Source organism: Paramacrobiotus metropolitanus, unplaced genomic scaffold (genome assembly GCF_019649055.1).
Source record: "Paramacrobiotus metropolitanus isolate TYO unplaced genomic scaffold, Prichtersi_v1.0 Parri_scaffold0000096, whole genome shotgun sequence".
Taxonomy (NCBI): domain Eukaryota; kingdom Metazoa; phylum Tardigrada; class Eutardigrada; order Parachela; family Macrobiotidae; genus Paramacrobiotus; species Paramacrobiotus metropolitanus.
Genome location: NW_026570316.1, coordinates 552,520 through 580,470, shown reverse-complemented (window position 1 = coordinate 580,470; position 27,951 = coordinate 552,520). Strand labels below are relative to the sequence as shown.

The window sequence follows — 27,951 nt, the reverse complement described above, 5'->3', positions numbered from 1 at the left end:
TTTTACGGCGCCCGGTTGCTTCCCCAGGCGGACATTGCCGACTCACTAGTGGTTCACACTGTTAAACATGGGCTGCACATGGTTTCCTCCATGCAACCGCAAATGGAAACGCAGCCTTAGTGACCACCGCCTTACGAAGCACTGTCGTTAGCCTAGCACAGTGCCAACTCTGCAGGGAGTTCTAACCCTCCTTTCTGGGAAATGCATTGCGCAGCAGATAACTCCTGCGTTATAATTAAGGAGTCTTAGCTCCAAATCCGAGCCGCTTGTTTTCTGATTGTTGGTACCCTCTTGAAGCACCACTAATTCTTCACCGAATCGGTGTATGTCTTTATTCTGACCTTCCACATGGTTAGCACTTATCCGAGCCGCACACATAGCGGGTGTTTCTCCTGGACGCGGCAGACTGTGGGGTATCCTGGCCGACTTCCACCGTGGCATGCCCATATCGCTTCACTGAGCTGTAGGGGAACGTGTCATGAAGCGGATGCGTCTTTGAGGTTTTCGCACTGCCGCCGGGATTTATAAAGACTAGACTAGACTAGCTGGCTCCTTTGCACCACCGCTTTCAAAACCTCCGCGTAGGATTCATATCTATTTATATCTATTTCCCGCTTCAAGTTCTGAGGCCATAACGGCTGATAGTTGTGAAAACTTTAATTATCGGAAAATGTAAAATGCCAGTACGGTCAGATTTTGTATTTCTTGCACTAAAAGGTGACCTTCCCGTAAATATTGGTTGCCATGTCGTGATAAATACAAATTCAAACTGTTTGTTGGTAGCTCTCGCGCGTAGTCAATGCTCATGGCGGGGGAGCATCTCGCGCGTAGCCATTTGTAGACGGAAGGGATTTTACCAAAAGAAAGCATAACACACTCCAGCCAATTCGTTTTTGTCGTTTAATTGTAAGTAAAAAGCATTCATGTATCGATGTACGTATTTTTTGTATGTCTCTTGTTTGGGATAATAATTCAATATTATACATATTTAGCGCGTATGGTGTGACGAGCATTGAACACTAACACAGATAAACCAGATAAACAGTCTATCAATATTTAAGTGTTATTTCATGGCAAACATCACACTCAATAGTGCCGGGATCATCAGCATCACGGCGGTAGAGGAGAATGTATTCCCAGAGTTGCACGTTACACCTTTGCAAAGGCACACGGTCCCGTTCATGCCAAACCATTGGTTCTGGGTTTTAAAAGGAAATCGCTTCCACATTTTGATACTGTTATCACAGTAGGTGTCGCTAACTGGAGGTATGGGGCCGAACAGGAACTGGATCAACTGGTTTGTTCCACAATCCAAAAACGTGCCACCTGTGAATCAAAACCGAAGGTATACATTTTCTTTTTCAATGTCAGTTGCCCTTTGCAATAGAGATTTTAAAATACGAGTATATTTTGTGTTATTACGTATTCGGCGATGGTAACACAGTACCGGGATACTAAGTTTGTATACCTGAAGAATTTCCGGCGCCTCCGCTCCACGGCAAATTGGAGTAACTGTAGTTATATGGACCGTCCGTTTTCAAGCAGTACTCGGTACCAGGTGGACAGGTGACGTTTTCCGCGGTGCTAGGACTGCAGCTGGCTAGTGTATCATTGGACCGCGCGAAACCATATTTACACTGATAACAGTTAAGTGCCAGCCCTGTAATTTGGCGGTCAGTCAGCTTATTTCGATGTGTATAACTTATAAGTTTCCTGACAACAGCGGTAGCGGAAAACCGCTGAACTTATAGTCGTAAACTTAACCCCTTTCTGACGTTGCAGTTTAGCATCTACTAAGGGTGGTCTCCGGTTCGAAGCGAATCCAGTTACGATACAGCAACTCTACCTCGCGAGATGGCTTCGCATACCGTATCTGTAGGTGTGGCCACTGCATACAACCACTTCGTGCGTTTGAGTAACCGTACGGTCCGTACCATAGGGAGATTCGCTTGGAATCTGAGACCCCTTTAAATTCATGGCGCTAAAAATTAAGCGGCATGTTCACTGGCAAAGTCATTTTTCAGTCGGGTGACGGCTGCATGAACAGGAATTATTCAGCTGCAGCTTGGCTGCAGTTTAAAAAAGGAAAAGCATTACTGGTAGGGTATGTAGGTAAATCACTGTACAGTGCTCGGTTTTCATGCTCACCAGTCGATACCAAAACGCCAGCTACGAATAGCCATCCAAATCCGCTTCGCACCATAGTGAACCGGTTGCTGTAAGAGCTCTCGCAGTACGTAGAAATATCGCTACGACGAAAGCTTCCGTGAAATGGTAGTATCAAGAAGTAGGAGATCGCTCGTGTTATGTATTATAATTCAATTTATTGTGAAACGCGTGTTACATAACTGCAAAATTGATCGCTACGCTGGCATGTTAAGTATTGTTCAATCGTGCACCGTTTTCTTCCGGTAATGTTAGGCCTGCTTATCGTCCACAGAGTTCCAAGCAAACTTACAATGTTATCTTTTTCGGTGGCAAATACCGTAGACGTACAGATCTGAGTAAAACACATATGAGTAATATATAATAGTACTTAATAATTATATGATTTATTACTCGGGCTATCAGCACGCAGATAATTTGGCATGCACACAATCGACTGACATTTTGCTGTCGATAATGTCAATAATGGAAGAACGCATCACGCATCATCTAAGAGCGCGAGAGCAACGAATCATTGAGTAAATGCTGCTAGTATCTGTATTCCCTATCGCAAAATAATTTCTGTCCTTAGCAATTTTTGTGTCGGTTCCATAATTATCATGTTACCAGGTTGTCCAGCTTGAAGTGGCGCGTATTCCTAGAAAAACGTTTTTATTCATGTACAGCTCCGGGGTGTACCACGAAACACACAAAGAAATTAATAAAGAAATTGTTCTGTGATTACAGGAACGCGAACTGCTGCCACAACTTTTTACTCCTCCACCCGAGGCATCCTGAAAACTTAACGAGTTCCGTAAAAGGGAAAAATCTTACAGTTACCGTTAGTTTCAAGCCAACCGATGAGCACGTTTGATCTGCATGTAGCCATGTACAGACTGTACTGTAAAAAGCAAGGACATTTCATTCCGGATGGAGCTTATTGCACAATATTAATGCCATTTTTTGCCCCGTGCGAGGAGAAAAATTAACCGGCAGCGCATCGCCAAGTATCCTAATTCTGCATTCGAGCTTTCGCCCAAAGTAAAAAAGAACACAGGGCTCAAGAAATTTTTTATGGCTGCTAAAGATTGTTCTAAGCTCCACTGTTCACTGAAGCGCTTTCCCAAAGCTATACTCGTATCTCCACCCTCAAACCGCTAAGAAATTCGGATTTGATAGCGTCATGTGTTAACGATTACTCCAGGTTAATTCTGGCAGATCGCATAAACGCTTGCCAGTTCTCCATGAAGAAACGCTGTAAAGCAGTCCTGACACCGGAAATCCGCCCTGACCTTTGGGTGAACCTTGACAGGATCGCACATCGGCTCCCGTGGCGAGCCGCAAGTGATTGTAATGTCCATAATATACTCGCGATCATGCACTAAGCGCAGAAGAGGTAACAGATGCTGACTGGCGCAAAGATCTCTGTTGGTTATCAAAGAGCCACTGAAGGACAGAAATATTCTGCTTGTGACGTTGTATAGGAAACCGATTAGCTCGTCTGGCAATGTCGTCATGTTGTTCACTTCGAAATTGGCTGCACGCAGATGCGGAAGATTCAGCGGTGAGGATATCTTGAGCGTGGAGATTGAGTTCCATTTCACATTCAGATCCTAGATACAGAACACTGATTGTGAGAAAACCGAGTGCTTTTCGTTAAAGCTGTAGGAAAGTGATGTGGTGTAATAAACCTTGCATTGCTAGGCTTATCGGTCCAAACGTTCTGCTGTTGCTCTACGGTACTAGGAAAAATGCACGTTGGCGTGTAATTGGCAGACCGGAGCGTAGCAGCTTTTCGCTCGTGCGAGTGATAATTAATTTTTAACGTCCTGCCGGTAGCACTCTTACCATAATTACTTAGCATAATTAACAAACTAACTGTATTAACTTAGCACCAATACCAGCCGACAGCCAGCAACAATTTCGTAACGACCAACCTACATTTCGTAGCAACCTTCCGTAACGGACAGAAATCAACGAATGCATAGTGTTGAACATGGAGGACCTTCGCTACGCTCCGGTTGACTATGTACCAACGTTTCCAGAGTTCGGTGATTTTACACTGTAGTTTAACAAATTCTGTACAGTACACACCCACGCGTACGTTGAACCATCGCGTTCACAATTCGCAGTTTCGCACACTTTGCTTACAGTACCGCTCATACTGTTCTTAGGGCGGCATCAATAAATTACGTCACGCAAGTAGGGGGAGGGGGGAGGTCCTCCAAGCGTTACTGTTTGTTACATAGAGAGGGGGGTTTAAAAATGTGTGACCATTATGACGTCACCATGCTATATCTATGGAGGGGTCCTAATTTTGTCACGTGACGCTCAGGGGAGGGGATCTCATTTTGTTAGCACTCGTGACAGAGGGGTGGGGGGCATAAAAATGTCGAATTTTTGCGTTACGTAATTTATGGATGCCGCCCTATGCTGTACTTCGCCATTTCTCAACACGTGGTCACTTTTTTCAGTATATATGGTTACCCAAAGCCTCCTGTGGCTTTTTGTATTACATACAAATAGAACTGGAACTGCGATCTGCTGATCGTTTTGTAACACGCCCCATGGGACGCCGGTGACCATTTGTTTAAAATGTGCAATACAGTTACGTAAATTACCACTTGTTGACAAACATGTAAGTATAAAAATTTCTTAAGGTACGGTGTAATAATGCTGTAGGTCATTGCGTTTTGCAGACAGATGATTCACGTTCGGGAAAGTGGGGCATCGCCGCCTAATGGCGTCTTGCGGTTGCTTGTGCCAACACGTGGAGAACCGGCAGAATCACTACTATCCAAGCAAATTTCATAGTGGATAAAAGATCACTACTGCATTCACATATATTTCTAGCTATCAAAACTGAAACCACTCCTCACATTAGGAACCTTTTTAAGCACACTATTGAAAACGGTAGCCTTGCTCAAGCAGAACACCCGCTATTAATACCGCACATTTATGACTGAACGACTGCAGCCTTAGGCTATTCTGTACTATGTGGAACATGCTTTCTGGGAAAGTTTTACGATGCCGGTACCATTTTTCATTACCTTATGTGGACCTTTCTTTTTGCGATATCAAATAGCAGTTCCTTTCAGTCAATCAAGCAAACTTCTGGGACACTACATAATTATACAGTATACCATGACGATGCAAAATAATAATTTATAACATATACGTACATCAGTGCCGAAGCAGTGTACATACATTAGTGACATTGGTGACGAAGCACAATCACACCATCAAACTATGGAGTGGAGTTATAAATACAGTGCCAGAATACGACTAACTTTGGCGATTTCTGCGAGAATGTTGTTTATCGGCAAATGGCTGCATCACGACAATTAAACCGACTACATTCAAATTCCTACAGATCGGCCAGCGTTATACAGTAAGTACACAGTTTTGGCGGTTAATGCCGTTCGTTAGCATCCAGCAAATCCAAAACCTGTGTAATTACTAGATTGTCATCCAGATACCCGACGAAAATATAAGTTTTCTTTTGCAAAATAGCGTTTTGTTATTGCATGTCAAAACCTACTGCGGTGTTTACAAAGTGCAAGAACCGTCTGTTAACCACCCACAATCAAAGACAACGAATAAACGATTAGAAAAGTTGTTAGCACTTGCGCGGCTAATATATCAGAGGAGGGAATTGCGCATATGGACGTATATATACAGAGGTGTAAATCTTTTACGATTGTGTAGCGTTTTCTTTAGCTACTTTTTTATGCCTTCATTTTTCTAAAATTCAGTATTTAGCCATGTCCAGTAAAATGTAAATTTAGAAATCCAACAATGGTTTTACCGTAACTTAACCAAATCTCAAGTACTAAATCATCTTGCGAGCAACCTCGCGTGGCAGTACTGTGCAGTAATGCAGTATCCTTTCTCTGAAATATTCTGTGCCCATGCGCACCATAATTGTCCACATTCCCATGCCTATTGTTCATTACGCTTTCCAAGGCAAAAGTATGAACTAAAGAATATCGAGGAAGCAGTGTTGTGCACTACAAGTAACAATGCCGATGTGATAATGTCCATGCACGACAGTTACACGTCAGTTTTGCTTCATGATCATGACTAGAAGTATAAAAAGCGCCGACGTCTGTTGCTACTAAGAGCAATCCATCTGGCATCCACCCACTGCGGTAGTGCAGAATTCGAAACCGACCAAATGTTAATCGAAAACTATTCTCCCGATTATTTTATGAAAATCATCAACACGAGAGACGGGATCATCATTAGAATCACAGCGCCAGCGGATAGGGTATTTCCCGAGTTGCACGTTACACCTTTGCAAATACACACGGTTCCGTTCAATCCGAACCATTGCGTTCTACCAAGCACTGGTCCAAACATTTTGATGTTGTCATCGCAGTAGTTGTCGCTAGCCGGAGGGATGCGGCCGAACAGGAGCTGGATCAACGCAGAAGTGCCGCAATCGTAAAAGGAACCGCCTACAACGCGAAAGAAACATAGTTTGACAAAGGTCACTGTTGCACTATTACTTACTCGTACTTAGTTACGCTTAGCATACATAAGCAACATGAATGCAAAACGCAACGTCCCAGTTTAAACGCGGAATCTCAATGAATCACTTCAAACTCAATCAGAGAGAGATACATAACGTAATGCTACTCATTCGATTATACAGTATAACAATGTTATTTTGTAGCCAACGAACTGTATCGATAGTACGGGTAAAAACTCGCCTGATGACGTTCCCGAGGCTCCGCTAGCCTGTGTGGAGTAACTCCAGTTATAAGCACCGTCCGTTTTCAAACAGTATTCGGTACCCGCTGGACACGTGACGTTGACGGCTGTGCTGGGAAGGCAGTCACTCAGCATTCTACTGGTCTTCAGAAAACCATCCGTACATTGATTACAGTTGAGCGCCAGTCCTGTAATTTGACAGTCGGTTCAGCATTGTGCAACATGCAGTTCCACTTTATGCTACACTTTAGCGTCCACACCTGCCGATACCAGAACCCCTGCTACGAATAAGCATCCTAATCCGTTTCGCAGCATGATCAAATGCTTGTTAGAAAAGCTTCCCGTTAACTGCACTTTCGAACGTAATACCGACTGTCAACTGACGTTGGAACTTGGAAGGCGGTTAACTGCAGAAGTAAGTGGCATGCGGTATTCGATTTACAGTTAGCGCTTTCTTCCGGCAGCTGCATGCCTGCTTATCGCCAACGACGCCAAGCACACGAGTGGCAAAAGGAGTAGAAAAACGATCTGAGATTATCTTGTTGTATTGTGTAATGTTTTGTTTATTACTGTCAAATGGAATAAGTGCATTGTTGGGCCTATTTATCCCGCAGATGGTCCAAGTAAACGTACAATGCTATCTTTCCTGCGCTGAAATCTGTGCAGATACAGCCAAATTGGGGGTAGACAAATTGACACTCGCATAATGCGACTGACATAACCTTATCCGTCGGTAAATTGCAGAATGTGCAGAACTGCAGAATAAATTGCAGAACTGCAGAATTACCTGTAGAAGCAGCAGAGCCAACCATGTCTGACATAACTTTAAGGGAATTTACCAACATGAACAATTAGTCACTTGTCAATGTTTCGAACGAATTCTTATTTTAATTATTATGGCAGTCACCAAAGCACATTTTTGCGCAATTATATTTTTGTTAATCTATCGTTCCAGGCTGTAGCAATGTAAAAAGTTTAGGTAACTGAGTATAACGCTGAAATGTAAGCCGGACGGTTCGTCGACAAGCACGATCATTACTATTACCACTAGCGTTGTACTGTAATTGTTTGGGGTGTGGACAGGGGGAAATGCCGCTACGAGCGTGTCGGGAAGATCTTCAGCTGTGTTTAGCGTAGCATACACTCTACCCAACTCAAATGCCTCAGTGTCGCTCTAAAGTCGTACAGACTCAGTTGTACATTCAGTCTTACCAGAATAACAGCTCAATCGCACTATTGTAGAGCGGCAATAAATCCCGTAATCCCTTCCGGAGTACATTACAATATTCGAATATGAGGGGGAAAGCCAGTCTACGCGAATAGTCTCCCTGTATACTCTTGCTGCAATAATCTGTATTGTAAACTTTCTACTGCCGGTATGTATTTAATGCGAAATACATAGACAATTTACAATACAGATTGCAGCACCCAGTACAATACCAACCGGTTCAATTTAATCGCGGTTATAAGCATCTACCCATGTAGTCGTCTCTAGGAATAGCAATCGTAAAATTCGCCGCCTGTAAATCAGCAGACACATGCATGCTTTTGCAAAGGTCACTACGGTACCGTGTTAAATGTTCAGCGTAGGCTAGCATCACGCATGTCAAAACAACAGGTATGTTGGAACATGTTAGAAGCGATGCACAGAGTACTATTTGTAGTACTACATTGTAGTTCGGGCAGGTAATAATATCAAGGGAAGTGACCTTTAACCTCTAACGTTTTTCTAAAATTCATTTTAAAGTCTGAGAACACGCTAGGGTAGTATAGTGGATCGATGTAAAAACGATCTCCATGCGTATATGCGTTTCCATTCGAAATACGAAGAAGATCGATCCATAATAAGAGTTTTGGTACAGCTCAGCGCGTTTAAATTTTGGGAAAGTTTTCTCGCCAATGTATAGAAATTACTTGGCTTTAAAGTTTCATAAAACAATCCAAGAGGTGCTTGGAAGTGCGTGAAAGCGATAGTTTTCGTGCATGCACACGCATTGGTACCATGTACCGGGTCACTTCCCTTAAAATTGTAACGTGTAACGCGTACGTATTCAGTACTGCATCGGCTCCAGTCTACAGATTAGTTCGTAAGCAATGAAAATTACGGTTTTCCCTCATTTTGAGATAAGCCGTATACTTCTATGAGTGGACAGTCTCACCTGCTGCCCATTCAAAGCCTGGGTCGGACAAATTGTACAAGTGAACACCATCCGTTTTCAAGCAGTGCTCGGTACCCACGAGTATGTACTTTTTTTATCGCGTTCGTTGTGTTGCTTACGATTTTTTTCTCTGGGATGGAGCGCAAACTCGCCATTCGCTCTTCACCAGAATATGATAAGTAACACATACAGAGTGCACCCACACAGTAACCAGCTATAGCGGCGCATATCTGTAGCGACACTGCATCGCGATGCTTTGCATTTACGGCAGTCGGAAGATGGTTCCGTGACTTCCGCCGCGAAAAAGAAGCTGCGTAACACCTAATCCCGATCCCGTCTGAACGGATAATAAGAGTACGTATTTTTACTGGCTTACTAGAAGTCTCGCAGTTTGTGCCTCGTTGCTCAGGTGATTACTGCTGTACGTACACTGCGCTTTGCACACTGCTTAAAAAACAATTTAAAACCGAATATTCTGTGTTGTCAATGTCATCTTCGGTGCACGACAGTGACGACACTGTACATTTAATTTTATCAGAACTGCGCGAATATATTAATTCGCACTTACTGTACTACGGACAGCTATGGGTAGAAAGTAGCAAGTAGCAAATAGCTAGCAAGTAGCTACTTTATTGTTGAGTGAATAAAAACCATTATTCTCAAAGGGTCGGTCATCAATTAATACGCACGAGAAAATAACAGTGATTTGTCTCCTGATGTGATACAATGAATAAATCACGCTTTCAGATGAACGAACCAATGCGCAGCAGAAAGCTGTATATCACAAATATACGAGTACAATACACACAAGCCAGTTCAGATACAGCAGTATACACAAGCCAATGTTCTTCTGAAAATAATTTATTTGCTGCAGTATTTGAGTATGGTGATTCGAGATTTAATCACCAGCCAAACATTAAACCAGATTAATATTCTAGCCGAATTATTTCATGAAAAACATTACACTGAGTACAGCCGGGATCATCAGCATCATAGCGGTAGCCGAGAACGTATTCCCAGAGTTGCACGTTACACCTTTACACAGGCACACGGTCCCGTTCAAGCCAAACCACTGACGATCCGTTATGGTATCCAATAATTGTCCATACATTGTGACATTGTCGTTGCAGTAAACGTCGGCATCTAGACGTATGTCGCCGAGCAGAAACCGGATCATCGCGGGAGTGCCGCAATCCAAAAATTTGCCATCTATCAAATTAAAAACACATAGTTTTGCAAAGGTCACCGAAGCATCCTTAATGTTAAGTTGTTACTGTACTCTCGACTCACGATGTCTCCGTTTTGTATGGTCTTTCCATGCAACACTATACTGACGTCACGGAATTCATTGGGTTCGGTCTTTTAGGCTTAATGAACCGTCTGAACAGCTTGAACCCTTCCTTGAGTACTCCAGTAATCGAAATCAGACGGTTCTTTGGTAAACCAAAGAACCGTCTGATTCTTTCACTTAAAACTCCCACTTTGACTTTTGTTTTGATTTAAATTTTAATTTATTTTTCGGAACTCCTTTCGACATTACGAAAATAAAATTCATTATTATCACCGTGGAAAGAAACTGAAAATTTAGGCTGCGAAATCTCACGGAAAAAACTGAACCGTTACTGTTCAACGCGCTCGAAAACCGATCGTTAGCCGTTAATTTGACGGGTATTACTGCCAATCACGCTTATTGGCGGATTTATGTTCACCGGATTCAGCGAGTGTTTTGAACCGCGTACAGTGCATGACTGGCTATACTTTACAAAACCGGGACATATTGAACCGAGAGTACAGTAATCACCAGTTCACTATAACGTCTAATCCCAAGCCCAAACAGCCAGTTAGCGGGAGTCCAGTTTGATTTATTCGATCCCAGGATGATACTTAAGCAGCGGTGTTCAATATTCGGTATTAGGCATTATGGTGCTATTTCGTTATCGGATTCTCCGGACAAAAACAGACTCACCTGATGACGATCCGGAGATCCTGTTAGACCCCGCGACGTAGCTCCAGTTGTAAGCACCGTCCGTTCTCAAGCAGTACTGGGTATCCGTGGGACACGTGACGTTGTCGGCATTGCTGGGGCTGCAGCCAGCCAGCGTTTTGTTGGATCTCAGGAAACCGTTTCTGCACTGATAGCAATTAAGCGCCAGGCCTGTGAAGTACTAGTCCGGTCAGCTTTTTTGGGTGTATACACTGCTAAAACTGTTATACACACCCTAATGAAATCATCCCTGTCTTCTACGAGTAGCAGTTGCATACTTAAATCACATTATGCCGCAACGTCGTACTTTGGGATAGCGGGAATATTCAGTATTCCCACAAGAACAGGAAATATTCAATTGCGCCGTGCAAAATGTTTTTTTGCCATATGTGCGATGTTTTCCTTACTTACCTGTCGACGCCAAAACTCCTACTACGAACAAAATTCCTAAACCGCTTCGCAGCATGGTGGTCTGACTCTGATAGTTGAAGCTTTCTCAGTTTTAATTTTATAAAAGGCGTAGCGGCGCAAACTTTAAATAAGTGATGGTAGTGATCACTTGGTTATACAAATTTCTGTGATTCGATAAGACGTGAAACACCCGTTAACTGCAAAAGTGGCCCAATAAATACGAATACATAATACAGACACATACACATCGCATACAGACTTATTACGGTTTTTACCGGTAATGTTATGTCTGTTTATTGTCGAAAGAGGGAAAAGCCTTGAAAACATCGTGCACTGTTGCGAGCACGGAATGATTGAAAAGTAAGTAATCAGTATAATATGTATATGCGACCGCATTTTACTAGTTTACATTCATGATAAACAAAGTTTTTGGCTGCTGTAAAGCATACATTTATTCCGAAAAAAGTACATCAATATAATATTATTGTGCTGATTTAATCAGCTTTAGGGTTCAAGTCAGTTTACAATGCTATCTTCAATATCTTGTAGGTGCTCAGATCGGTGCAGATATGGTTCTTGTGGACAACTGCTGTTTTATGCAAAATATACTGTTCGTTGTGCCCAGCTTTGTTCGAAAGCAGAGACAGTAGAGCCAGTTCATGTGTGACATAACAAGAGCAAGAGCAAACTAATCACTTATCCTTGCTGTGAAAAATTCTTGTTTTAATTGCTACCACAATCACCGAGCAATGCGCAGTCTTGATTTATCGTTCCAGGCTTCCAGCAAAGTAGAAGTGTAGGTAGCTGAGCATAAAGCTGAAAAGTCAATCGGTTAGCGAACTCCCATTTCTGCGGTCAGCTGTTAGCCATTTGGATAGGATAAGGAAGAGCGCAGACTTCTAATCAAGTCCATAAAGGTTTGCGACGGTGGCGGCTGCCATCGTGGAAGACTGGGATCCCAGCCGGTGAGGTTAAAGTCTTTTAAGCCGAAACAAAAGGGACGTAGAACATCTTCCACTTTTTACAGTCTACACACCACTCCACAATATATCGTACAATATATATATACAGCAAGACTAATCGCATTCTCGATCTGAAATACAGTGCCCTACTGTGTACATAATTTTGAAAATTAGCACCAATGCGATATTTCCGGATTCATCCACAAACTGCCACCATTGGCTCGATTTATCATAGGTTCTTGAGAACCACACCCTGTTTGGTAATAAAATAAAAACTCACTTTCTGAAAGGCCAAAGATCAGATCGTACACGATGTACATTAACTATCTTGCAGGTTTTACATAAATGTGCTTACTTTCCGCAGCATGACTAATACATACTTCTGTGCAGGTGTGCATTGATCACACGTACGGAGCCATTTTTTTATTTCAGTTGTATTCAAAATGAGTCGAAGTATGATAACTCCCTGTATACGTACACGGTGCTATGTATTGTGCAGCCTGCCTGCATTTTGTAAATATGCAGATTTGTCCCACAGTTTGATACGGGCGGGGTTCTGAAGAAGGCTGTACTTATACCACGGCATGTCTATACGATGCAGCAAAAGCTACAGAAGCTCCCTAGAAGTGTTGTATAACTTCAAATGGAAAGTGTGAACGAAGCAACCAAAGCCTTGTTGTTTCGTGGACGCGTTCTTCCGGTTTACAAAAAGGTCACCGCTAGTAGTACGCAACGTTCCCGGCTGCAGTAAAATTTAATAAATGCAGTAAAGGGGTGGGAATCCTCAGAAGAGGTGTCGCACAGGCGATTACAATCAAAAGGGCGTTTTATAGAATCCATTTCTAAAAGGAAGGTGGTAAGACGTGATAAGAGCCAAAAGGTGATGCGAGGTACAAGCCGGATTTGAAATGGGTTGCGCAAAGAAATGCGAAAATTACAAAATCATGGGTTACTTTAAGTTAGTACGAGATACTACGGTATGCCACGCCTATCCAGGCGTTCAAGCATTTGACATAACTTATGCATACAAATATTCATATAATCATGTTCGTTGAATTACTGTTTTTTGTATCAATTGCAAGCTTTTTGTAAGTGCTGCCTTTATATTCCGGTAATATTTCCAAAGTACATTACAGCGATAATTGTAGCGTAGTGGCTACCAGCGCTATGTACCTTGCTGTATGTTTATGCTAACTTTCAAATCCGGCTTTTAATGCCACCCAATTTTGTATCTGTTTTACATTTTTTTTTAAATTAATTTTTGTAATACGATATGTAAGTCAAAACAATACAGATGTACAATTTTCTGCAGAATATGCTGTGTTTCATACAAAGTAATTACCGTAACTCATTGGTTCGGGAGCGATCTGTACTCATATTAACTGTGCTTGAACACTAAGAAAGCATTCAAGGAAAACTGAAAAGACAGCATTTTACCAATCACAGTATTGATAATCTGCGCAGACGATCGTCGCAAAAACCTTCAACTCTAGATAAAGTCTGGTTGTCTTTTCAGAATAATAAACCATTTCTTCAACATCCAAAATCAAAGAAATGTAGCTGCCACAAAGAGTACGCATTTCTCCTAGCAAATAGTTTTAATAAGAAACGCAGCGACTGCCAACGGCGCAGCAACACAACCATGCAAACCACTCCAACGTATAATATTCACAGCATTCCTGAGCACAACGCAAAGCACCATCAAACAACACCAACTGTAAATTCCAAATTTGGCTTGTCTGTTCACAACACTTATCACAAGAGATCGTCATCAAAGTAAGACTACAAAACCAAAAACATTCCCGCAATTTAGTCAAATAAAAGCGTCCAGAAAAGAAGGATTAGAACGTCATCGCTGAATGAGAAGCTTCGGGTTAAAAAAAGGAACTAAATTATCCATCCGCCGAGCCGAGCCAATGGAGCCATTTAATCAATTCATCCTGTCATTTTAATCCATGACGCACAGCGTGTGCACAACCTCCTCGTTATCACCGACATAGTATTTCGTAGTTTCCTGTTAATAAACACAGAATTATTCTCCATTAAAAATAATCATAAAAAAATAATAACAAAAAATCTATCTATATCTGGGAAAAAATAAAAATAACGCTCATTATTTAATTACATATTTCCGGGAAAAGTTGACACGTTTATCATTAAAACGTTACATTAAAAGTCGCAACATCCGCAGATACCGTATAAAGTACTGATTTAAAAAAAATGGACGAAAAGCAATTAGAAAATCGCCAATTACTACACGCTGTCATTTGCTTAATTTTTCCTTATAATTTTTTTTAAAACATACGGTAAAAATTTCTTTTAAAAAATGTACGTTAGTTTGTAGTAATGCAAACGTAGGCACCAATTAACTCGTCAAAAAAATCAAAGAATTCTCAAACTTTTGTGACAGAGTTTGAGAAACTGAGCAGTAATTACAAATTCACCAATATCGCTGGCAGAATACATACTTTATTGGAGGCAGTCCGCACCGCGTCGTCTACGACGAAGTTGTACATGTACACGGTTCCTTCGTTGACCGGAAAAGTGTATGCAAACCCTCCTTTTTCCCTGTAGCAGACGAATCGTTCACGATTTCATCAGCACCATAATAATAATCCCGTTAGAATTCAGAAATAGGTAACCGTCAATGGTAAAAAAACTTCTCAAAAGTCCCGGCAAAACACAAAATACCTTCTAATAAATAAACACTTACCAAATATACAACTGCCAAATTTTCCCCATATTTTTTGATTTTAAATAAGCAGTAGAAACTATCGTAACGAACAGAACCATGCCCTGCGAAATTTGTCCTAATTACTGTGAATGTCCAATCAGCCTTCCGTGAAAGTTGAAGAAGCTAACAATTCCTGTCAAACTTACAATTTTTCCATGGGTTTCTTGTCCCAGTTGGAGAAAGTGCCGCGAACAAACACCACATCGCCGTCCTCCGTCCACTCAATTTCCTGCATTGTACTGACCAGGTCCTCCTCATCCGTATCTTTTTCCACCAGATCAGCCGACGATTTTGTTTCCACAATGGGCGTGGCCCCAGTCTTCTGTAAAAAATCGTAAAATAAAATAATACAAGCTGCTATCACACATTCTGCTGACAACAAAACAATTGGAAATAAATCAATGCAGCTTACGAATTTCATTGAATTACCAGCGCTTCAACACAAGTGCAGGAACAACAAAATAATTAATAAGGATAAATTATATCAGTAATTTCCTATTACAGAAATCTGCCAAATATCAAAATGCTTTTCCCAAGCATACGGCCGACATTTACTGCGAAAACCTAAACGCAGCGTTAACATTACATGAATGAACTAGTAACGTTTCTTAAAATGATAGAAACCATTCTCTAATCAATTTTTTAAATTTTTATCTTTTATTTTTAATTTTATTTATTTTTATTAAATATACATAAAAAAAATTTTATTATTATTTTTTATAAATGTTTAACAGAAACCATTCTCTAATCAATTTTTTAATGTTATTAAATCGTAATGGCCGCATAATGTAATTAAAATATTATTAAATACGTAATTATGAGTACACACTACACAGTAGTACTATTTTAAAAAAATTAAAACAAAAACACGAAAATCTGAATTGCTTACTGGTTCGTCCACGAGACCGACGGGAGACTCGGCACGGGTGACTTCCGGGCGTTCTTCCGCGCGGCGCTTTTCTTCAGCGGCAATCTCCGCATTGGTCAGTTCCCGCACTTCCTGCGCAGAAAACAGACGCATTCAAAATGTGAGCGCAACATTAAACCAACGCCAATCCAGCTGAGTTAGCAGCAAACACGAGAAGGTCAGACGGAGAAAGCTTTTCGACGACAAAAATATTTCACTGATCACGACAGGGTGATGAAAGTTTGAGCGATAGCGTGAGAAAGACGGCAGCGATACCGAAATACGAGTATAAGCAGGACACACGGCAGTGTTACATACGTCATTCTCATGAATATCCGTCAAACTGTGCCCATCCATTTCCAGAATGCGTGATCCCTTTGGATAAATTTACACATTATTCTACCAGGTAATAATTCGAAATTTATAAATTATTCAAAATTCAAATACCTTACTGCACAATAAATTCTGTTACGTATCCTTTATCTACAATTTATTCGATTATTTTTAATAAATATTAAAAAACCCGACAATTGGGAATTATTATTGTTCCAGATTTCCAGTTATTCCTGACAGAATTTATGCCAACAAGTTTATTCAGTCAAAAATTAGGCGGTAGCTTTTCATTTGATTTATTTATTATTTTTCCCGACTGATTTTACATACAGTACAATGTCACTGTTTTTCTTAGTGCAAAAATCTTCCAAAATCTATTATAGTCTGCAATATTTAATTATCCATCGAGTTTTACTTTAGTGTTCGCAAAAAAATCGTTTTAATATTGAATAACAGAAGGCATGCAATTATGAGCAGTTTTCAATAACTTCATTAATACGAAGTATTGAATATCAAGTTAAATCGTTCATTACAATGCTTACCAAATCCGAATCAGGTTCCGAAACGGCGTATTCGGGCACTTCCAGCGTCACACGTTCTCCCGTGGCGACTGTCAAACAAAGATTTTTATGAAAACCAAAAATTTTCAACCAAGACAAGATTAATACGACGCAAATAATTATAAATAAAAAAGCACAAATAAAATTAGCAAACCCAGTGCCAACCAGTTTCCAGAACAATCAATAAAACAAGTGAATCCATGCAACAGCGTTCGCAAAATGTACTGTGACCGGCGTACCATAACTACCGCGTTTGCTCAGCGAGACCTCCTCTATATTCTCAATGGTGACCGTCAGATCCGCGGCGTCACCCTGGGCATGGACATGGCTGGCCGGCGCAGCCGGGGTTCCCGGCTTTTTCTCCTCAGCAAGCCCTACGAGGCAAACCATCGGCAGACTGCGATTTTGCATACAAATATCATCTCCTGCTGGTCTCCAAATCCAATGTAAAATTAAATTTGCAAATTTAACTGGCAACGATGCGCAACATCATCGAACATTTAATCGAAAAAAGGAGCACAAAAGCGCAACAAACGCCAAGGCTTTCAAATAAAATAATAAAAGCAAATTAAACCAGCGTTCCGGAAAAATCAAAAATAGTACGCAACATGGAAAATAAACGCTCACCTGGCTGCGGAGACGGTGCTGGTGGAGCTGGCAAAACTGGGGCCGCCGGCGCTGGAGCAGATTCTGGAAAAAAGAAATATCAATTCAAAACAGAAATAAAGAAAGAATTCAAAAATGTAAAGATATTTATTTATTTTTTGACTAGATTGCTAGATTTTGGTTTTTGGATGTTTGCTATATTTTTGGTTATTTGGTCCGGAAATCTATATAACTTTACTGATAAACCGGAAAAATATATATTTTATTCTGACGTGTAAAATCTGGTTGGAATTTATCCCCACCTTGACGGAAAACCACTTCCGGTTCGGGATGAGCCTTGTATCCATTCGCGACGACCTCTTTCAGCGGCTCACTAGCGGGCAACGGACGCGTGGGAGCGGGATCGGTCGGCTGCACCAGATTTGCCGGCGACTGGTGCAGCTGGATCGGGATGGAATGGGAACGTTCTCCCTTCTGCGCCTCATTCTCGCCCGGTCCGTCCGCGTCAATGAAACGCAAACTAGCCGAACGACCGGATGTGCCGTTTCCCTGCAAGAGGATTTAAATCACAATTAGTCAATTACCCAAATCTGTTAAATTTAATTTTTAAAAATACATTCCTGTCTTTTCATAATGCACCAATCGTCAAAAAAACAAAACAGATTCATATCACTTCGCAGTACGCCATTCTAAGGAAATAGGACATTTTGCAAATTTTAATGAAATTTGTTGATCATTAGCGGCAGAGTCTACGGGTAACAGCCTGACTACTGGAAAGGCCTGATTAAAACTTAACCAAACTTGTAAAAGGCTACATTAAAAGATACGCTTTTCCGCACCTACAAAACTAACAAAAACATTCAGTAATGTGAGCAATGCAATACTACCACGAAATCACAATACTAAAAACACAAACATTCCCTCCCTCTCAATTTAAAAAAAACGTAATCGTCGCAAACGTAGTCAATCAAATAACACTGAATATTATTATACACACGAAAACAGCAGTTTCTATGCCAAATTAGGCTTCAAAATGGAAGCCCAAAAAGTCCCAAAATTTATAGAAAGAAAACCGGAATGAATCCAAAAAAGGGACTACAATATTTTTAGAAAAATTCGTAATAACTTGACAAGTAAGTAATATTATTGTAACTTAACAAGTTGAAGTGGTTCATTTCGACAAGAAAAACCCATATAAACCAAAATCGCGGAGACTGCTGAAAATCTAGAGCATCTAGAGCATCTAGAGCAGCACGTTCGGTTAAACCGGACATTTTTTGATCGATAGTAAATAAAACAACAGTTTAGTTTCTCATAGATAAACAAGACAATATTTCACGACAAACCAGCGCCACCAAGAGAAACCGACAGATAAAATCCGTTCCCGACCCGGCAAAGTAGGTTGTTCACTGATCGTGAACTTAATTAGCAAACATTTGCACAGCCCGCCGCCACTGTTCGTGGTTCATTACATGATCCCGCGCATCAACACGCACCCGGCCGGCCATTTCCCGTCTGTTTCACCGTGTCAGCACAACGTCAAAATTAATAAATACGCGATAGCATCAAACGGGGAAATACCAGCGTGCAGCACGCACTCCCTGACGAAATGTTGGCACGACAGCCGTGTGACTGTGATCAAACGGTTGAACAAAAATTTACTTTAACCACGACAGCACCACATCCACCTCCATTGTGCGGTGTCAAATCAATGTCAAACCACAGACGACCGGACAAGCGTAATTAAAATGTGCGATCGATTCTTAATGAAGCATCACTTGATTCACTTCAGACTTCAGAGGGAGAAGATGATGCGCTGTTCATTTTAAATCAATCAAATCTAACAGATCCTTCCGGTGTCTGTGGCTGCGATTTATTTTCGAAATAATACGAATGGTAAACGAATCATCGGCAAGTAAAAGTTCTCAAAATTAACACAGGAAAATGACCATGACACTGCTGACATCGCAGCACAAAAACACGAATTTCTAAAGCTTGCTGATCATCTCCTAATTTCGCATAAAATACCGATGATTATCAAAACTGAGAAATCCAGAAATATTTTATTATGAATAAATTAAATTAAAAAGCAAACCGCTGCTTTAAACTTTAAAGAAAAAGCAGAAATGTGAAAGCAGGAGAAGAAAATTACAAAAAAAGCAGAAATAAATCGTCGCAAATACACATCAAATCGAATAATGAAAATAACTTTACTTAAGCCATCCCTGATAAAAAATTCATTAAATTATCCAACGAGTAAACAGCAACAGTTCAAAGAAAAAGCGAAAATATGAAGTGCACTGATGATAAAAAACTAACTCATAAAAATTTCAGAAAATTAATTCAAGCAATTAACTGCGTACGGTAAACAAAACAAACGGAATAAATCACAATCTCATGAAATAATACGAAAAAAATTAAACAAATCGAACGTGAGCGAATAGAAACCAGAATAACCTTGAAAAACAGCGCACACTGACCATGATCGCTTCCTGCACGCCCTTATCGATCCCGTTGTCCTCCTTGACGACATGCTGCACCGTCGTCTTGGCGTCGGTCGACTGCGCCACCACCCCGGCGCCGTTGGCCGTCTTCCCGCCCTTCTGGACATCGAAGGTCCCCTTGCGCTTGGACGACGTGGCTCCCATTTTGTCCAAATAGTCCTCCACACGGATTCAGATCACTGGAGCAACGCACCCGATTCTGCAACGTGATACAGCACTCAGAACGCGAATCAAAGCGAGTGGCTACGCCAATTACACATGCGATGGTTTCATCAAACATACACTCTTCCACCGCCTGCGCGACAAAACGCATGAATTATTCAGCGAGCCCAGCTGCGGCTGTAAACACAGTCAGACAACGAGAGTCCAATGCGCCGTCGTCCAAAAATACAGTTTTCCATGAAAGTACGACTGCACCAGTCGAATGACTGCGCTACTGTATCGCCGCCGCAGTGGTGGATGGCGCGTTTGGCTGCACCGGAAATCAAACATTCAAACTACGAAAACGCTTGCATAAAAACTAGGCAAAAGAAGTTAAATTTTTTTAGCGTAATTTATTGTTATAAACTTCGAATAAAAAAATGAAGTTGATCTCCCAAAAATAAAAATTAAACCGCTAAATTATTCTCGCCATCGAACCACCACAGCGCACAAATACTGCTGACTCATCGCACTGCTGGTGCTGAATTTTATCATCTCAGATTTTCTAGCCTTCAAACACGCCGTGTTTCACCAGTATTGCTCACCATTCCGGGACTATCACATGCTATGAAATTTATCAAAAATGAAGCCGACTCCAAATTGGCAAATATTTACTAAACAAACGCCTTGCGTTCTTCGTTGTAACGTGATCGCGTAATTCTGCCAGAATGCAGGGGAAATTGTTGATTTTCGTTATCGCATTTTTCGCCGGCAAAGTGCGCCCATTATTAGTGAAGAATTAACGACATATTTATCCAGAAATAAATCTTTCACAATAAATGCAGTATAATTTAACCTAGTGATACGGATGTTTGTGAAAATAAATCTAATAAAACATGCAAATTAAAATGCGGCAATAAACTGAGATAAGCGTACAAATCAGCAACTCTCCAGATCAGATAACGGCGGTCGATCAGGCCATTGGCCGCACTGGCACACACGCACACGCTGCACGGAACAGGAAAAATCGCTCCTATGGGATGTAAATGCCATGTCTAAACTAACGTCGATAAGGATCGTGAATCCCATTAATTTTTAGATTTTACAATAATAATCACGCAAAAAAATATGGCCTTGGAAAAACCAAAAGGCGAAAATTAACGAAAATAAATAAAACAAGCCTATTAAACGAAAAAATAAAAATTCCATATTAAATTTCGCTGATGCTACGGCATCCCTGTAATCTAACCAGTCGCAGCCGCGCTGTGAACAGGGATTGTCACTGAATTCAACAAGATAAATCGTAAGCAGGCTGAATGAGCGTTATCCAGAGAGCATTTTTCTTACCGTAAACGCTGCGCGGAAGCGGATAAAACTCCAATTTACGTATATACAGAAATAATCCCGGTAATCCACGAGAAAAAAACTGATATTAAAATCCAGCAAGGTACTGTACGCCAGAAGATCTCAAATGCGGAACAACATGACGAAAGTCGCGGAGTAGTCGCTGCAGAGCAGTCCACAGAAAACTGAGAAAACGCAGTGGGACAAAGACCGATGGCGTGACGAGCCGTGGCATATACGGAAGACTGCGACTTGGCACGAATGATTTTGTTTATTATTTTATTACAGTAGTCGTACTGTTAAATAACTCAGGGTTATTCCTGATTATTTATTAACAGTGTCATTTTGAAATGGAAGTCATTTTGCAGAGTGATTCACACTGATTCCGTAAGCTGGCTAATTTTATTATTTTTATTTAAAAATGACTAATTTTATTTTAACCTCTACGGGTAATTTATTCAATTTTTGAAAAATTGCTAATTTTATTTAACGTATTGCACACTGCCAAAACGGTAATTTTTTTAATCTCATACCAATGCCGATAACAACTTATTCAAAAGGCAACAACATCACATTCTCCATTGCCAAACGGAAAATTCAGAAACGCGCGCGCATTAAAAATTGAGCAACCACAAATAATTCCTGGTTACACTTCCTCAATCTGTAAATTCTGTGGTACAAATTACTGGCAATGAGCATCACATTTTTCCAACGAAAAAACACCGCGATCGGGACTAAGATAAATCTGTACAAAGGATTCCCCGCGGCAATTAACATTCTAAAAACCCATGACCTTCCCGTTCAAAATGGGTCTTCAGGATCCGCCGCCTTGTTGGTAGGTATAAACATCGATAATCTGAAATCAAAAGTGATACGTGAATGCACTGACTAAGCAGTTGTACGGTAGGTGAGAATTAAGATGCATGAAAATTTATATAATTCGAAATCGCAATTTTATGAAATAAAGCTATTCGATCCGAAGCACGGCGCACTCACGTCGCCATCTTCCAAACCAAGCTTGGTCGGAGTATCATCATCGCGAACACGGGTCCCTAAACAGAAAACAATGCCGCATAAGTTGACAGTATAATAATATGATAATAAATGGCCCACACGCCATCGTAATTCAATGCAAATTCGATACAAATTAATATCTCAAAAATCAAGATAATACGGGAAATTCCACAGGATGAACATATGCCCCTTACTATATGCCCCGACAGCTTTTCGGCTGCAGAAAATGTGTGTGCCAAATGTCCTGCGCACTGGGCAACCCCTGCAGGTTCGGTATTTTTCGAAAGCCTTCAGTTTCATTCAATCTGTTCAACCTATAGCTCAAAAAATGCAGAAAAAACTTTTATTATTGAAAATAAAAAGTTTGCAAGTAAAAAGTTTTCGGAGAAACGAGATATCAACGTCTTAAATAAATTGCAGTTAGCATACAAGTCTATGGCAAACTGCCCCGTAGAAGAGTATGTTAAACGCAAAAAGCGTTAATCGTTGATATCTCGCTTCTCCGAAAACTTTTACTAAACTTTCTATTTTCCTTATTAAAGTTTTTTCCTGCATTTTTTAAGCTATAGCCTCTACAGATTGGACGTAAGTAAAAGCTTTCTAGAGGGCAGTAGAATTACAGTAAAAAAATTCTTTAAAATTGCAAACAGTGAAGCGAACAGCAAGATTTTTGAATCTGGCGCAGCACCCGTGGGTGGCATGCGATAGCGACAACTTCGGCACGCAAACCGAGCGCGCACCTGCTTCGCACATCGATTTTAAAATGCTAAAAAGCTGTCGGGGCATAGGTAAGGGGCATATGATGAACCCGCCCTCTCGTTTTACAGTAATTAATTAAAATTATATTTTCCTATTAGATTTGCACACCGAAATCTTCCCGAGAGGCTAAACAATTTAAAGTCAAATTAAAGTACAAAACAGACCAACTGCCAATCGGTGATTAGAGTATCCGAGATTCTTACAAGCAAGTAAGCGAGTAATGTTTTATTAAATAATATGAACGACCGAATCAGGTATTTGAGCAAAGATTTACTGTATACGAGCCGAAAATAGTGCCTGCATTTAGTGCATACCGTCCACGGTGAAGCGGATATTGGCGGGTTCGAGTCCTTTTTTCCGGGCGTAGCCGTCGATGATGCGCCGGAAGAGGACGACTTTTTTCACTTTCAAGGTGACGGAATTATTCTCCTGATCGACGGCTCTGCGAAACCCACAAACCAACCATTCAGTACTTTAACTTTACTAATAACTCGTACCAGTACCAATGACTAATAACATAAAGAGGAGTTGCTGCCAGCACATTTATGTGCAACCTAGAAAGCCCAATCTGTCACGATCGTTTTAAAAGAAAAAATATTAATTTTTTTTGCATTATGTAATATTTGTATATAGCTTAACCAGACTGACCAGGACGTCGTTCAATCGCAGGCGCATCATCTTAAAATCGTGTAAACGATTTAAAAAAATGTTTTTAAAAATGCGGTACAACAGGACGGTACACTTTACTAAGTATAGGTACTTGCTACGTGGTACTACAAGTCCAGAATTTCACTGCTAAATTACTTATAATTTATCGTAAATTTTATTTAGAATCAGAACGATCATAGCGAATGTTTGAATAGAAAATACTGTAGCACTCACCGGTCAGCAAGTTAAAAATAAACCGATAACTTAACGACATGTTTTTTTAGTAATTAGTTCTCAGCATAAAAACTAAAATAATATTCGCAGCAAAACTGACAGCCCTCTTCGAAACCGCGAATACGGAATGGTAATTAACAAAATTTTACTGACTTGAGCTGGATAAATTCATCCGACGACGAATTATTGGATATCAACGAGGAATTCCCGTTGGCGGCGGACATTTTGCGTTGCTGATGAATGTGCGCGAGGCTGCAAAAGAAACACAGTACGTTCAATTTCTGCAAGTGGAGTTCATTATCACACTGATCTGAAGAAAAGCGACGCCTACTAACGGAGAACAGACACTACATAAAGGATTTCGATAAAATTCACAAAACAAATCCGAAAAGTGTAGATAGAACAGAGAACTTGAAGATTGTGGAGAACGTCAAAAACAGGTACTAAAAATCAGCACAGTCTGCAGACATGCTGCAGTGTTGCAGGCTTGCCTTATAAACCCACTGTTTACGAATTTACGAAAACTTGCAACACCAAGATCTTTTAGATTGTTATTAACTTGCATTTGTATCCCGTACTCGGAAAAGAAACAAAATGTTAAGGAAAGGGAAAATCGAACCTGGTTGCTGCAAAAAACACAGCTGGATGGTACGACAACCCTGTCCGCTCACCAAACAATCACGGAACAGTACAGGGAACTCAACGCGTGAGCTGCGTCAGACGATATGCTGCGAGGCACTCAGGTTCTTGCGCAGGAAGACAAAGAAGGAACGTCTACGGACGCGTATTCGGAGGATTGCAAACAACTACCGCAACAGTTTCGTGTCCCACTGCGACGAAGCTCGCTAAGGATAACAGAAACCCACCAATTAACCGCAAGTTCTGCCAAACAGATCTTGAATAAAACCCTTAAAAGTCTATTTTAAAATTCAACAGTAAAAAATACTAAAAATCCGAAACAACACAGTCAACACTGCGCTCGTTTCCTGAATTTTTGGGCAGAATCGAATGTGCTTTCCATTTCCATTCAGAATTGGGATTCCATTCTCATGTTTCGCTGCCAGGCTCTTCCATTTTCGTAGCTCTGTTTTGGTTCCAAAATATTATCAGCTGTCAGAATTTTTCCGTTCGGTTTCAAATTTTCCACTGTCGACAAAAAAGATATTCTTTTGAATTTTGATCGTTTTTGAGTATCTTTTCCATGATAATAATACGGAAATACTATTATGAAGAAGCTGATTGTAAGAAGTAAAACGTTGGAATTGGCATTTGCTTGGCAATAATACAACTTACCGGTCCCGACCGGAAATTTCAGTAATTAGGGAACACGGATCCTCTATCAAACTAATGTGCTGTATAATTATAGTAGTTGCAAATCCGTGATTTTTTCGCGTCTGTTTTTGTAATTTTCTAAACTTTTTTTGCAATTTTTGTATCATATTTTGTACGGCTGCGAAGTACGTTTTTTTAAAATTTTTACCGGGATAGTTCTGTACTTGGGAGGTCCTGGTGACTGTGGTGAGTAACGTATTATTTTAAAATTGCAGCAATAAACAAGGAATAAATTAGGAAATGTAATCAGTAAAAGTATGGCGAAAAACTAATAAATAAATGTTTTGTTTATTTCCCGATAAACAACTATATACCATGGAAGCATACGTGATCATAGACAATAATTTATAATTAGGTTAATAAGTGCTTAAAAACTAGAGTAAATAAGCTAGCGCAAAATCCAAGAAACAATGATAAAACAGTAGAATTAAAAAATAAAAATGCGATAATAATTATAGATGATGATGTTTATACAACACTCGCAATGGTCTAGAAGAAAAAACTGGAAATTCCCATTAACAGCCCAATTAAGGCGGCATCAGTAGGCAAAGTTCCTCCTCATGGGATAGCGGCCGAAACAGGAAATGGGATTGATATAGCACATCACCGCCGCCGAGCGTTTCCGGCCCATTGTCTGCATCAGATTAGCATCCACTGCCGGTGCACTGTCCGGGACAGTATCGGCAACAACGGATTCTGCCAATTCGGTTGGTATCTGTAAGGTACAGTACCTTACGTTAATTAACTTAACTTGATCAGTGCGTAAAAAATAAGTACCTTAATTTTGTTCTGTACTGAAGTGATTTATTGCGCGATTTTGGGTATCACAGTTTTATCAATGTGTATATAGAATGGCGCACAAAACATTTCAGTGCCTACACTTTTACTAATAATATATCAATAAATACTACAGTATATACGCGCTTTGATTGAACGTTTTATATTATTATATAGTCGTTTGTCCATAAAAATTATTAGTAAATGTTTAAACTTTTGTCATTTTATATATCCACTGCTTCGATCCGTGACCTTTGTATCGTTCCGTCTGTATATTGTACCTTTAACTTCGTTTTTCTTAAATACTGCATATCATGTGTAATACTTAATTACTAACTTCTCTACAAATATTTGTTATTCCCACTTAATGCAGTAATTTGTCACTAATTTCGCGGCTCAATTCGCCTTATATACGACTAAGGTATTTTGAGAACACCATGGAGCGGTACCATCAAACAAACAGTACAAAAATGTTGTTATGAATTAACAATAAGCTACACAGTTGATTATTTAAAACATGCAACACGCTGTTAATATTGATATACGAGTACTTGTATTGTACTCATTACACGACCTTCTGCTAGCGCTCACGTGTCGGCGTTTTACGTAGCACCATCTACTAATTAGGTAATGTACCCTTCGTAAATTAAACAGTCAATAATAACCTTTTCTTAAATTCATTTATTTTATACATCAGTCTTATCTTTTTGAATTCAAATGTAAGCGCAATAAATTTATTATAATTAAGGCGTTGTGAAGGCATATTTCACGTACATACAGTGAACGCATGTACAATTGAATATCTAATTATGTAAAATATGTGTCCCCTTCGCGCAGGAGTATCCGAAAACCTTATCTCACCGTTTCTCTTGGCGCTGCATTTTCCGCTGGCCCGTTCTCCACAATTACCGGCTCCGGCACGGTAATCAGCGGTTGACCCTGTGCACGCAGCCGCATCGGCCACATGGTCGGTACTCCCGGTCCCCAGCGCAGCCGATAGCCGTCATTATTCAAAAGGTCACCCGTAAACGTCTGCCCACTGACCACCGTGGTAACGCACACCAATGCCAACAATCCCACCCAACAACGCATTAAGGATACAACACTGGCAGAATCCATTTCTCAAATTATATATAGGTTATACAAGTATCTGTAATATCCTCGCAACGTTAATCACTGACCAAAACGGGAGATAATGAAAACCGGGTAAATGCCGAAATTCGATGCCGCTGAGCAGATTTAAAATTCCTCTACAAATCGCTACCGGCAACGCAATCTAGGTGCAGTTTTATAACGGACATATATGCCCGGGTTATATAGCCGGTACACAATTCATGGAGAATAATTGCAACACATATAAAAATAACCCGCTCCTTTCTGTATATTACGTAGACGTGATAATGAGCGGGATATCCAGGTTGGTGCGGGCGATACGATGTGTAAATGTGGATGTACAGTATATACAGCGTTGTCTATTGAAGACAGGAAAGGATTTCCGGTTGTAAAGGGAATATGCAGCACGTTGACCGCTCCCCTGAATTAAAACGACAGCCGCGACTCATTAAACCCGCAGATTGGCAGTACGGGGATACAGGGAATATAAATTTTGAATGATGTTGGAAAAAATTCAAGGACGGGAATGGGAGCATGCCCGTTGGTAAAAATCAGCAATGAGGACGTT

The 27,951-nt window shown here is 40.5% G+C and overlaps 6 protein-coding genes across 9 annotated transcripts; all 6 read right to left on the bottom strand.

The window, feature by feature from the left end:
- Positions 1-912: 912 nt before the first annotated feature.
- Positions 913-2,386, bottom strand: LOC129596834 (uncharacterized). Its single transcript, XM_055494210.1, has 3 exons — positions 2,149-2,386; positions 1,469-1,660; positions 913-1,326 (listed from the first exon to the last, which is right to left on the bottom strand). Exons 1-3 carry the CDS (start codon positions 2,201-2,203, stop codon positions 1,064-1,066), a joined length of 510 nt encoding a protein of 169 aa, XP_055350185.1. The 5' UTR covers positions 2,204-2,386; the 3' UTR covers positions 913-1,063.
- A 3,689-nt stretch (positions 2,387-6,075) lies between these two features.
- On the bottom strand, positions 6,076-7,333 carry LOC129596836 (uncharacterized). The gene is made up of 3 exons (XM_055494212.1): positions 7,122-7,333; positions 6,861-7,049; positions 6,076-6,605 (listed from the first exon to the last, which is right to left on the bottom strand). Exons 1-3 carry the CDS (start codon positions 7,174-7,176, stop codon positions 6,349-6,351), a joined length of 501 nt encoding a protein of 166 aa, XP_055350187.1. The 5' UTR covers positions 7,177-7,333; the 3' UTR covers positions 6,076-6,348.
- A 2,327-nt stretch (positions 7,334-9,660) lies between these two features.
- Positions 9,661-11,648, bottom strand: LOC129596835 (uncharacterized). Its single transcript, XM_055494211.1, has 3 exons — positions 11,416-11,648; positions 10,987-11,175; positions 9,661-10,229 (listed from the first exon to the last, which is right to left on the bottom strand). The coding sequence occupies exons 1-3, from the start codon at positions 11,468-11,470 to the stop codon at positions 9,964-9,966; spliced, it is 510 nt and encodes a 169-aa protein (XP_055350186.1). The 5' UTR covers positions 11,471-11,648; the 3' UTR covers positions 9,661-9,963.
- Positions 11,649-13,943: 2,295 nt separating this feature from the next.
- LOC129596791 (translation initiation factor IF-2-like) lies at positions 13,944-21,666 on the bottom strand. 3 transcript variants are annotated; one of them, XM_055494141.1, is made up of 11 exons: positions 21,510-21,666; positions 19,998-20,220; positions 17,820-18,066; positions 17,539-17,601; positions 17,151-17,285; positions 16,894-16,961; positions 16,337-16,393; positions 16,001-16,111; positions 15,258-15,433; positions 14,846-14,945; positions 13,945-14,391 (listed from the first exon to the last, which is right to left on the bottom strand). In XM_055494141.1, the coding sequence occupies exons 2-11, from the start codon at positions 20,163-20,165 to the stop codon at positions 14,326-14,328; spliced, it is 1,191 nt and encodes a 396-aa protein (XP_055350116.1). In that variant the 5' UTR covers positions 20,166-20,220; positions 21,510-21,666; the 3' UTR covers positions 13,945-14,325. The 3 variants fall into 3 exon arrangements, with proteins under 3 accessions (XP_055350117.1, XP_055350116.1, XP_055350115.1); XM_055494140.1 differs by lacking the exon at positions 21,510-21,666 and adding an exon at positions 20,304-20,462; XM_055494142.1 differs by lacking the exons at positions 16,337-16,393; positions 21,510-21,666 and having other exon boundaries at positions 13,944-14,391; positions 19,998-20,417.
- A 373-nt stretch (positions 21,667-22,039) lies between these two features.
- Positions 22,040-25,118, bottom strand: LOC129596830 (small ubiquitin-related modifier 1-like). 2 transcript variants are annotated; one of them, XM_055494204.1, is made up of 5 exons: positions 24,781-25,118; positions 24,315-24,413; positions 23,594-23,721; positions 22,503-22,558; positions 22,040-22,362 (listed from the first exon to the last, which is right to left on the bottom strand). In XM_055494204.1, the coding sequence occupies exons 2-5, from the start codon at positions 24,383-24,385 to the stop codon at positions 22,321-22,323; spliced, it is 297 nt and encodes a 98-aa protein (XP_055350179.1). In that variant the 5' UTR covers positions 24,386-24,413; positions 24,781-25,118; the 3' UTR covers positions 22,040-22,320. The 2 variants fall into 2 exon arrangements, with proteins under 2 accessions (XP_055350179.1, XP_055350180.1); XM_055494205.1 differs by having other exon boundaries at positions 24,833-25,118.
- A 735-nt stretch (positions 25,119-25,853) lies between these two features.
- Positions 25,854-27,694, bottom strand: LOC129596845 (uncharacterized). The gene is made up of 2 exons (XM_055494224.1): positions 27,132-27,694; positions 25,854-26,208 (listed from the first exon to the last, which is right to left on the bottom strand). Exons 1-2 carry the CDS (start codon positions 27,387-27,389, stop codon positions 26,032-26,034), a joined length of 435 nt encoding a protein of 144 aa, XP_055350199.1. The 5' UTR covers positions 27,390-27,694; the 3' UTR covers positions 25,854-26,031.
- Between the last annotated feature and the right edge of the window lie 257 nt (positions 27,695-27,951).